At 38.6% G+C, this 12,119-nt stretch overlaps 1 protein-coding gene across 1 annotated transcript in view; it reads left to right on the forward strand.

Annotated features, from left to right (window-relative positions):
* Window positions 1-12,119, forward strand: part of lrp1bb (low density lipoprotein receptor-related protein 1Bb) — a gene marked incomplete in the record, with an annotated part of 410,583 nt that overhangs the window by 202,650 nt on the left and 195,814 nt on the right. The window contains 2 exon segments of the mRNA XM_024287246.2: window positions 7,318-7,537; window positions 9,681-9,870. Of these exon segments, the coding sequence (XP_024143014.2) occupies window positions 7,318-7,537; window positions 9,681-9,870 (410 nt within the window).

The raw sequence follows: 12,119 nt of genomic DNA on the forward strand, positions 1-12,119 counted from the left end.
ATCTAAACAGGCGGTAGACACGGATATAAACATTACAATCACAACACAAACGTGCACGCGCGAGCACAGAGACACACAAAACAGACAGGCACGCACACTTTTTTTTCTTTTTTCACAGACACGTACACACGCAGACCAACGTGGATAGACTCCGGTGCGGAGTGAGGAGTTTCGGGAGTTAATAAAACCACAACAGAGAGGCAGAGAGCAGCTTATCTTAGCAGAAACGGGGTAATATTTATAAAACACACAACACAGACAGACACGAGTGCGCACAGATCAACGCAGTGAGCAGACTCCGGAGCGAGTGGGCGGGGCTGCGGGATTTTGGGAGAGAAAAAAGAGATGCAGAGAGCTGCTCCTCTTAGCAGAAATATGGGTTAATAATTGTAGTTTATTAATTTATTATTGTTTTGCACTTTCAGTTTTTAAGCCATTTTGTTTAATTATAGTTGTAGGTAAGATACTTGAAGTATGTTAATAGTTGAAACGTTTACCTTTTTTGTGTGAAGTTACATTTTTTATATACCACTTGTTGCAGTGTTTTGTGTGATAATTCTGACAAATAAATATTGAAAATTCTTTCCCTAAACCCTCTCTCATGTGTATCCTAAACTTAGACAATACGACTCCATTGGAAAACTATACCAGTATACTACTGTCAGTTATCATCTATTATTGAATGTAAATTATTTTTTTTATTTGTAACGCAGGAAAAAATACAAAATATTACCATATTTAAAGAGTAATTTAAAACGAGTTACTTTTCCAAGTAACTAATTACTTTGAAGATGCAGTAATTGAGTTACTAACTCAATTACTTTTTGGGAGAAGTAACTAGTAACTATAACTAATTACTTTTTTGAAGTGAGATGCCCAACATTGTCCCCTCACAAAAAGAGCCGCCACAGGCATTATGACGATTGTACTAATCTATTATTCTAGAGATTAAAAATGTCAGACAGTTGACAAGTGTGTTTATTAGAAATGATTAATGTTTATCCAGTAAAAAACTTGGTTATTATAATTCCAAATGAGAAAAATTAAACCCATTTTTCAATTGTTGCATGTTGGAAAGTGTTGTAGTAGAGTTTCATGACTTTTCTTTTTAATTGATTCTGTTTTTCCTTTCTTTCCCAAAGCAAAAAAAAAAAAGACGTTTTGCTAAAACAGCTGAAAATCTTCAACGTTTTCAATTAAAATCACAAACTATTTGAAGAACTGGACCATCTAAACCTTTTATTGAACGATTTATCTCGTCAGATATTCTGTTGCCCCATTATGGGAGGTGTCCGAGTCGTCCTGTCACTTTCCTGTTTGAAGGTGACTCGGTTCTGTTCCAGCTCTGCCTGTAAAAGCACAAATGGTTACAAGAACCCGTTTTTAGGGTTTAGAGATTGTTCAGTCTTTTGATCTCCGTCTGCTCGGCTGGACGCTTCTTTCCAGGTGGAATGGATTCATCTCTCCAACTGATATCTTCAGTGGATTCCCAAATCCTTATTTCCTTCTCTGTTTGCCGCCTCCTGTCTGTGTTGACACGATAAGGACTACAACTGTTAACTTAATAGTGAGTCGCATTTCTGTTGTAGGAGAAATGTCAAACATCAAGTTATTTGATTTTTTTTCTTTTTTATTGTGATTCAAACCCAACTGATGTTAATCGAATTTGAGTCAATAAATCAACACGTACATTTCTATTTTTCCTAAATTTTCAATTTCTAACAAGCTCCACTAAATTACTGTTTATGACTCAAGAAACTGATCATTTTAAGCTTCTTCTTTTTCAGTTATGGGTCTTTTGTCAATCTCCATCTTTGGGTAAAGACCACCCATGACCATGAAGGTCAGAAATGTTCATCTATATTAGCTGTTCTCTTTGAATCAAGAACTAAAAGTTTTTACTAATTTTGAAACATGATTTATTACAACAAGTTTTTAATTCCAAACATTATTTCAGTGCTGTTTCTTTCCATATTGCTGGCTGATGATTTAAACCTTTTTTTTTCAACCAATCAGCAGACAGTATCCAAAGTTACTGCAGACAGAATCAGAAATTGTGAATTATGGTGTGTAAATGTGCCAGAATATTGTATTATGTCACAAAAGAAACACTAATTATCTTCCCAATTAGAGACATTCGCTTCACAAAATATAATTTGTTCGCATCTCACCATAAAATTGTAAAGAAATTAGGAAGAAAAAAGAGAGAAAGAAATGTTAGGGAAGGGAAAATCCAGTAAAATCATGAACTGAGCTTGGTGCAAACTCTTTTCTTTCCACACCTTTTGTGCTCATATATATTTTTGTTGTTGCCATAAAACAAGTGGGAGGGGCTAAAGTTTCTGCTTGCCAAGTTTTAATGTGACTGACTGCTGCTGGAGTCTCTTCTTTTTATCCAGACAATATTACAAAGATCCCCCAGTTTTATTTTTATTTTCCCTTCTCAGGTTAATGATCAGAGCATCAACAGGCAGAAGTAACGTTTAAAACGGCAATCAGGTGGAGCTATAGCTGCATGAGTGGAGCGCACCGCAGCCATAGAGACGCTGAAAGATCTGGTGAAACCAAACACTGCGATGTGTTGGCCGGTGCCTCCGTAGAGATCTCTAAAACAAAAACCAAAGAAACTCACTCAACATCATCCATGTTTTCCATGATGTGGCAACGAATTAATTCAAGAACAACTTTGGCGGTTGCTCTGCAGCAAGCGCGTTAACCCTTTAACCACCTGCTCAACCAAACGGTGGGAAGCATTTAGAAAACATGTTTTCAAAAATATTGATTGTATTCCTCCCCGAGGTACGAAGCCCATAAAGAGAAATTGAAGAAAAAATTGAAGTACTTTTTTTTTTTTTTTTGCAAAAATTTAAATAAAAGTATATATATATATTAAAAAAAGGATTTTGGTTAATAACCAGAACATTTTTTTTTATTCAATTTTTGAAAAAAAAACAACAACAAAAAAACGTTTCTGGTGTGCACCAGTAACTAATACAAATTATTTTCTTTAACTACTTCAATCATTAGAAAAACAAGTTCTAGTCAATAATAAGAACTTGTTTTTAATACTTCAATTTTTTATGGACCCTCTATGTATTTTTAGAAAAAAAAAAAAAAAACTTTTTTTGGTGTTTTTTTTTTTTTCTTCTTTTGGTAGTTAAAGGGTTAAAGCTATAAGGGGTAAATTTGGCCCGGGTCAGAAGAGACACGGCAGACGGGGATTTGACGCGCCTGTCATGTCTGGTGGAATTGCAGAGTAACAGCAACTTCTCTGATATGGAGGACCATTGAATCCTGTGTAGCAGGCTATATATTACTCAGCATTTTATCTAGAAATGTTATTTTTGTGATGATTGACACATTTTCCCTTATGTATTTTAATATTTTATTGTAATTTTTTTTCACTTGCTGGCGTAATTCCAGGTGAGGATCAATTTTCAGTCAGTTCTTTGTGTCCAGTAGTTTGTATTTGGAATTGGAATTGATTTTGCTTCATTTTAAAACAGAACATACTAAAAAAAAGTGAACAAAAGAGATGTATATTTACACATAAATATCAAACTTTAGATGATTTTGGTGATTTTATTGTGCAAAAGTCTGTTTATCCTAATTTCAAACTGTAGTCTGATCTCTTCAGAATGGCACATATATATAAATAGATGTTTGAAAAGACATTTTAGACTTTCTAGAACCACAAAAAGCTTTTGTTGGAAGGTTAAAGACAATGTGAAACGTACTGAACTGAAATTGATTAATAGATTTTTTGGTCTACAGCCAGAGAAGCTTTAAATCCAAGTACGGTTTTCTTGCATTGAAACCACAGGAGAAAATGTGAAAGTTTTTTTTTTTTTTTTTAATCTACCACAACACTGTAAAAGCACGCCGTCCATCTGATTTGATCTGGACAAATGTGGACATTTATGAAGGAGAGGAATGTGGTGTGAATAATTCACAAGGTCAAAAGACGACCATGAGAGCGAGTGGGTCTTCATTCATCCCTATATCCATCCGCTCTTCATCTTTCCTGAGCCGGCCCCCCAACGGTGATGAGAATCCGGGGGTGCCCTGCTCTGTCAGACACAGTCCAGTAGAGGATCACTTCCTACCAGTAGATCACGTCATGCAATGGACTCTGTCAGCTTTCAGTTACTGTCATCCAATGTCATCCAATGTATGACAAAGATTCAGCTCCCACCCACAATTCTTCTGAGAGGTTAAAGTTTAAAAGCAATTTCTGTCACTGATGATATTAAGTGAATTTGATGAATTATTAATTCACTAAAGTGACTTAATAGCAAAACCAAAGATGATTTTAGGCTGATTTAAGGTTTAGGAATTGTTTGGAGTGATCATGGGAAAAATAAGGAAGAAGGAATTTTGTTTTAAATCCAAGTCGATGAGTTTATTTCAAAAACTGCGTCCTCAAGTGTTGTCGAACTGATTCCAGTCAGTTCTGAGAATGTGATTATTTCTGTATTGGAGGTGTAGTTATCCATGTGATGGATGCTTGGATTGTTATTGTACATTTCACTCATCGCATCTACTTTGAGAAAATAAATCAACAGTTAACAGGAAAGTAGTGACAAACAAAACATGATGATTATTTGCTGATAAAATTCCCAGAAAAAACGTTCTGTTTACTTTTTTTTTAACTCAGACCGAAGACCATCTTTATACCTATAACAGAAGATTGCGTTCTCAGAAAACCAGTGTTCCTCCTCAGAGCTTCTCTCCTGTTGGAGATCTATCCAACCTTCAGGTGTACATAAAGGAGTCAATCATCTAAACCAGCCAATTACGTCAGGAGCCACATGGACCAACTAAACAAATGGACTGAATGTGTGCAGCAACACAGAACACATGATTTATGGTTTGGTATCTTGGACACCTTTAACGGTACCTCTGAAAGAAAGAATTCCCTTTCAGATCTGCAAAATAAATCACGCTTAAAATTAAAAACTTTGATAATAGAAGATGAACACAAAAATACTGGCAATCCGCAAATCTTAGAACAAATTTCAGCTATTAGAAAACAAATACTCAATGATGAAATAGAAAAGAAGTCGAGGTTTACAAAACAAACTTTTCACAAATCAGGACCAAAAGCCACAAAAATATGATCTATGCCAACGGTCTCCAACCTTCAACTCTGAAAGAGCTGAATACAACCCAGCAGGAGCCACAAAGTCTTCTTTCACCCTTAAATAAATAAGACACTGATCTGTACTTATGCTCTTGCTATTACTATGATAAACATAAATTAACTGTTGTTCATTTTGCTTGAACAAAACACAAACATTAAAAGAAAATAGCCTTTTTTTAACTTTTGACAGAAGGTCCTTTCAAAATAAAAGACTCCCTGTCACATGTGATCATCTCAATGTAGTAGCAAGTGTGATGTAAAGTTAATGTCACTGTTGTTGCTGTATCTTTGGTAGAAATGTAAATCTAACAACCATCCATTGACGTCTGACGTTTATTGATTATTTTGTAGTACAGTACAGGACGCACAAAAATGTGTCAAAATGTTGTAGTTTGACTTGTGTCATTCAACTGTATGTAAATAAGTCAAAGTTTGAGTTTGTTGACTTCCCCCCCACCTTTACTACTTTCTCACTTCTTAATATATTTTTACTTTTTAACAATAAGAAACGTTTTTATTTTTCTTTAATAATGGAGAGGCTGCAGGTTGCAGACCCCTGGTCTTTGCGCTTGTGTAAACAACAATCTTCAATGGTAATTAATAGAATTAGACATCTTGATAATAACAAAGTACTAAATACCACATGAAGTTGAAACACTCAACTGAGTCAGAGACGGAGAGAGGCCGTTCCAGAGTCAGGAAGCGACTGTCTGAAAAGTAAAGTCTTCTTTAGTTTTAAAACGAGTTTTAGGATGCATAAAAGATTCTTATCAGTGGACCTCAAAGAGCGTGCAAGAGTGAAAAATCAGAAATATATTTGGGTTTTTTTCATGTGAGGCTCTAAAAACTAGTATTAAAATCTTAGAATCTATTCTAAATTTACCAGGAAGTCAATTAAAACTGATATATGGCATTACCTGTGATGATGCTAGTCTGAATGCTCTAAGATGAAGATGCTGAAACTGATAGCGAGCTAAAAACACTGAAGCTAATAGATAAAAATGCTAAAGCTCACTAAAATATTAGCTATATGCCAAATTATCCAAAAAGAAGAAAATGTCAAATTTTGTCAAAACAGCCAGCATATTGTTAAAATATTAGCTAAAATCCAAATTATTATAAAAAAAAATGTCTAAATTAGCCAAAACAGCTAACACGATGCTAAAATATTAGCCAAACTCCGAAGTATCCTAAAAAAGAAATCTAGAAACAAATGTCTAATTTTTGCGTGCCAGAAAACGTATGGAAAGGCGCAGGAGAATCACTTTTGTGACGTGAGTTTCTTTATTTGTTTCAATTCAAATAAATAACTGAGTAAAGTTGGACTTTGTTCAGGTCGCCAGGTTTAACAGTCTTTTAACCTTTATTTTAAACATATATTCTTGTCAGTCGCAGATCCGTTTCTGCAGAACTCCTGTGGTTTTATCGGATATGAGCTGCTTCCTTTTGTATTTGCAGAGAAACATAAAGCTGGATATTTGTGCTCAGTGATTGACCTGGACCCTCACTGGTATTACTGTCAAACTGTGATGTAGATGAGCTAATAATTAGTCCAGGAAGTCCATATGTCATAGCGGCTCTATATTTGTACAATATTGACTCAATAATGTGGTGAACAGAAAAACTTTTAAACTTTCCACTGATTGAACAAACAAAAGACAGAATTTAACCAAACACTGACTGCCTTATTGACTGGTCTGACTAAGGAAAGTAACCCCAAACAAATCATGAGAATTCAGAATTTATTTCTGTAATAAGACTCTGTGAAATGTTGATTCAAAGCCGCTACGAACCAACACCTGTTCCTGGTTTGTTTGAGGCGCTGATGCAGCATGGGAGAACGCTCGCATCCACACCTGCAGAAGTCCCGAGTGTCATTTCTCAGCCTCGTGGAATAGATCAGTTTGAAATAAACCTGCAGAAAAATGCTGTCATATGTACATTGAGTGATAAGAAATCAATGCAGGTAGAAGACGTGAGGGAGAAGGAGCAAAAGCTTTTCACTGTAGATCAACATGTCAGCTGGAATGGACTGAGATGAATGAGGAGCATAAAGCTGTCGGACTTTGAATCTAGGATGTGATCAGTGTTCGCCGTATGATCTACCGAAGCTGCCATGCCACACGCCGGCCTAAATAAAAGTCCAATAACTTGTGCGTCTGTCTCCACCACAGCTGGATGTACTGGACCGACTGGGAGGAGGACGAGGTGAACGACAGCATCGGCCGAATAGAAAAGGCCTGGATGGACGGATCCAACCGGGGCATCTTTGTTACCTCCAACATGCTGTGGCCCAACGGCTTAACGCTGGACCACAGCACCAGCACCATGTACTGGTGTGACGCGTACTACGATCACATTGAGAAGATTCATCTGAATGGATCGGGAAGAGTGGTATGAATGTCTGTTTTGTGTTTGTGAGTAAAGACATGAATACAGAGTTATTTAAAGACCCATATCAAACATATTCTCATTCGTATTGACGTTTGGTTAAAGACCCTCCACGTCAAAAAATGACGTTTTGGGTGTCCCCAACTCAACATTTTTTGATGTTCTGGCTGTTCCAGTTAAATCGAGGCTCCAAAACCTCGGTAGCAGGACGTGGACTGCACAAGTGTCCTAACGAATGCCCTTTTCACCCCGGAACAAAATCACTGGTAATGAGCCTAAATTAACCCCATGATCCCAAAGCTGAAATTCTAACCTTGGAGGAAGGCTCTAACTTTTATCGGCCTCTCCTCACTCATTGGGTTCCTTGATTAAAACTTTTCCCTTAGAGAGACCCCAACCTTAACCCCAGGGCCCTGACTAACAACCCTGACCTTACACCCTAACCCAGGGGTGTAAAAGTCAGTCCTCGAGGGCAGGTGTACTTCATGTTTTCCAAACAACCAGTCGTTGAAGCTCCTGATTGGCCAAACACACCTGATCCAGGTAATCAGAAGCAGAAAAGGCAGAGTTTCCAGAAAACCAGCAGGAGGCCGGCCCTTGAGGACCGACTGTAAACACCCCTGCTCATATCAGTACCAGACTTGGATTAGTACCAGTTCCAGATGCGGAATAAACCTCGGGACACGACTGGTATCAGTATCAAACGCGGATCAGTACCGGACTTGGACCAAACCTTGGGACACAGCCGGTATCGGTACCAGACTTGGATTAGTACCAGTTCCAGATGCGGAATGAACCTCCGGACACGACTGGTATCGGTACCAGACGCGGATCAGTACCGGACTTGGACCAAACCTTGGGACACAACTGGTATCGATACCAGATGCGGATTAGTACCAGTTCTGGACTCGGACTGAACTTTGGGAGATGATCAGTATCAGTACCAAACATGGATCAGTACCTGATGCGGATTGTACCAGTTCCAGATGTAGACCGAACCTTGGAACATGGCCAGTATTGGTACCGAACGTGGATCAGTACCTGACGCGGATTGTACCAGTTCCAGATGTAGACCGAACCTCTGGACATGGCCAGTATTCCTACTGAAGGTGGATCCTACTGAACATGAATCTGTACCAAATGCTTAATGGTACCAGTTCCGGACGCAGACCAAACCTCAGGACACGGCCAGTAACGGTACCGGACGCGGATCAGTACCGCTTCCAGATGTGGACTGAACCTCAGGACAGAGCCAGTTTCGTACTGAACGTGGATCGTACTGAACATGGATCAGTACTGGACGCGGATCGGTACCAGTTCTGGATGCTGACTGAACCTCAGGACACAGTGGTATCAGTACCCTAACCTGTTAGCCTAACCCTAACCTGGTCCACGTCTGGTACAGCGTCCAGAACCGGTACAAATCCGCGTCCAGTACAGATCTGCGTTCGGTACCAGGTAAATGTTAGAAAGAAGGCGTTCAGTACCGCTTCTGATAAAATGTCTGGAGCCCTGATTTAACTGGAACAGCCAGCACGTCAAAAAAATGATGAGTTGGGGAAACCCAAAATTTCCAACAGTGACGTGGACGGGTCCTTAACCAAGACTTGGAGATGTGGTAGTAAAGACCCACTCTGATGAGAATGGTGGGTTCAGAGGTGAAATTCTAATGAACTGTCCTTCAAAGTTTTGTCTGAAAACGACACAATGATAATTAAAAGTCAACTGGGAACATTTTTAAAATAGATCAAAACATGGTCATAGTGAGTCTTTAATACACTGAGACATCAACTTTGTGTGTAATCAATGTTAAAAAATGTCACTTGCTTTATTTCCGTTGACGTAGTGTTATTAGGAAAAGCTGCTAATAAGCCTCGGCCTCTTCTCCAGCTGCCCGTCAGCTGTGCTCGAAGTGGCGTATCAAGCTAATGAAATATTTGTTAATGCTCTTTTATCAATGTCAAGATTGCAGCAAACATTATTACAAGCAGGCGGCTCTGCATGGACACAAAGAAACACAAAGAAATTGAATAACATTCATCATACTCTGAATAATCTCCAAGCCTGTTAGAGATGATAGATTCTGCTGCAGCAGACGCTGAAGTTCTCCGCTCATCTTTGATCAGACTGTTGGTTGGTGTTGCAGGTGGTGTACAGAGGAAAAGAGCTGAACCATCCGTTTGGAATCTCTCATTACGGTGATTTCATCTTTTGGACGGAGTACATGAACGCTTCAGTATTCCAGCTGGACCTGTCCACGGGCGATGTCACTTTGCTGCGGAGCGAGAGACCTCCATTGTTTGGCCTGCGTGTCTACGATGCACAGAGTCAGCAAGGTTGGCTGCCGTCTTTTCCTTTAGTCCTCATGTGGAGGGGCTGTCTGGACAAAGAGGCCGATTTGCAGCAGAGACGGGACAATCCTGTGGGTACACAGACATGTGAAAGGCTGTGAGGGGAGTACGTTGTCTGACGTCACACAAAAATGATATTAAGAGAGAAAAAGATCTTATATGAATTTATAAACATGTAACAAAACTGTTTTTTATTTTTTCTTGGTTGAGACATTTAGCTTACAGGAACAGAGAAGTAGTGCAGCTGACAGTGTGTCTATGTACTGTTTTCGGGGTTTTAAACATGTTTTTTTTTTCTGATGATGGAGGATATTTATAAGGAAAAAATATCCCGATTGCAGACAAATAGATCCATGGACGTCTCTGTTTTCCTCTTCTGAGTTGGAATCTGGATCAAAACTGTACGGCTCCAATACTGCCCACCATTTATGTTGCAGATGGGTGACAGGAAGTGGTGGCGGGGTTGCTCCATACCAATGGGCTATATGCATGACATACTTCCATGTTCGGTACATGACCGCTCAGTCATTTCCGGTTGTGGCAGTGGACTTTTGTTTACTTGGCAATAGAGGAGTATTTACAGGACGTCTTTTGGAGCTGTCAAGAGTCACTATAAATGATGTTAGGCGCATCGTTTGTCTTCCTAGCAAAATACTCTAAATAAATCCAACATAGCAAACTTCAATGTTAATTTGCTTAGGCTGATTTATGTGTGGCCGATCAAAAGTTGATGGAAATTCATGATGGCGATGCGTAAAAGGTGCAGCCAAAATGCAGAATCCTGCACTGTTTCACGTATTTTAAGTGTCTCCAAAGCTAATTGTTGTTACCGGTCACATGTGTTTAATCTTAAAGGGAAACCAAACAGGGAAGTTGGAGGATGACTCCACCCACAGCAGAAATTTGAAAATCCAGTCAAAGGGGTGGAGCTTGGGGGCTGGACTGTTATCATTACTGGAGCTGCAGATCATGATGTAGGACTTCTGAAACGTACATGGTTTGGACCAATTACAAAATTCAACTGTAATACATCAATTCAACCTATAGGGGGCACCACACGGTTTTTGATAATATTTTCAAGAATTAAGCAATTTTATTTTAATTCATCAAAAATTTGGCAATGACTAACAAACAGCACTTTTAAAAGTCCATTTATAGAGGTCAACGTTTAAAAAAAAAAAAAAAAAACGTTGATTTAGGATTTGGTTAGCCTTTAACGTCCGGGAACCATTTGGTGTATTAACCCGAACCGGAACCATAATCCTAAAATTACTTTTTCCTCGGGGTCGTACGGCCAAGAAAAAGTTCAGCACTGGCTGCACATATTTAGAAAGTTCCTGTTGTCACTTTTCATTTGGGCTAATGCTAACTAGCATGGAAGACATCTAATTATCACTGCCTTCATCTTTATGACCTGATGGTTGTAATTCAATGACTCCTCAGTAGAATGTTTCTAAATTTGTTTAAATGTCATTTTCAGTGTCTGGTAGTAGACCAGACACTGAAAAGGAGAAGGTTATACCGTTAGCGTACGCTGCTACCGCTCCATGAAGAGAGTAGAACCAGCAGCCTGAAAGTTACTTTATAGCTTAATTACTCGTACAACGTCCTGAACAGGTTTTAAATGTTCTATCATTGCTACGTTTTACTCGAAGAAGTCCCATGAGCACACAGTACATGGTTTGTGAGTATTTGGTGTTTCAGGAAGGTAAACTTTGTCTTTTTGGATGCTATTGTGTACACACATAATGACTAACTAACATAGAATGGAATAACTAACTAAAATTAGACAGTAACACGAATAGTACACAGAGATTTACTGAGTTGATGTATAGTTAGCCACAAGCGGAAGTAAACAAGCGGTCTTATTTTAAACTGAAATACATCACACAGCTTTGTCCGTTCAGAGGTGAATTCTGATCATCTCCTGCCACTCTGCAGAAACTTTGTCCTAGAAGGTTTTTAGATTTTGGCTGAAAACAGCATAATTGTAATAAGAGAGCACTGGGAACGCTTTAAGGCTCTTCCTGACGTCAGACGATCAAATATCAACAGGAACTCAGAACGAATAGACGGTCAAATAGATTTTTTAGATCCTGATAAATAAGATTAATTAGAATTTAAAATGTAGTTTTACTCAAACCTTTGTTTTTAATTCCGACAACTGTAACATATGTTGACGCTAATTTTAAAAGCCGTGAAGCAAAGAAAGTGAGCTGCTGTCAGCAAAGTGT

Source organism: Oryzias melastigma, linkage group LG21 (assembly GCF_002922805.2).
Source record: "Oryzias melastigma strain HK-1 linkage group LG21, ASM292280v2, whole genome shotgun sequence".
NCBI lineage: Eukaryota > Metazoa > Chordata > Actinopteri > Beloniformes > Adrianichthyidae > Oryzias > Oryzias melastigma.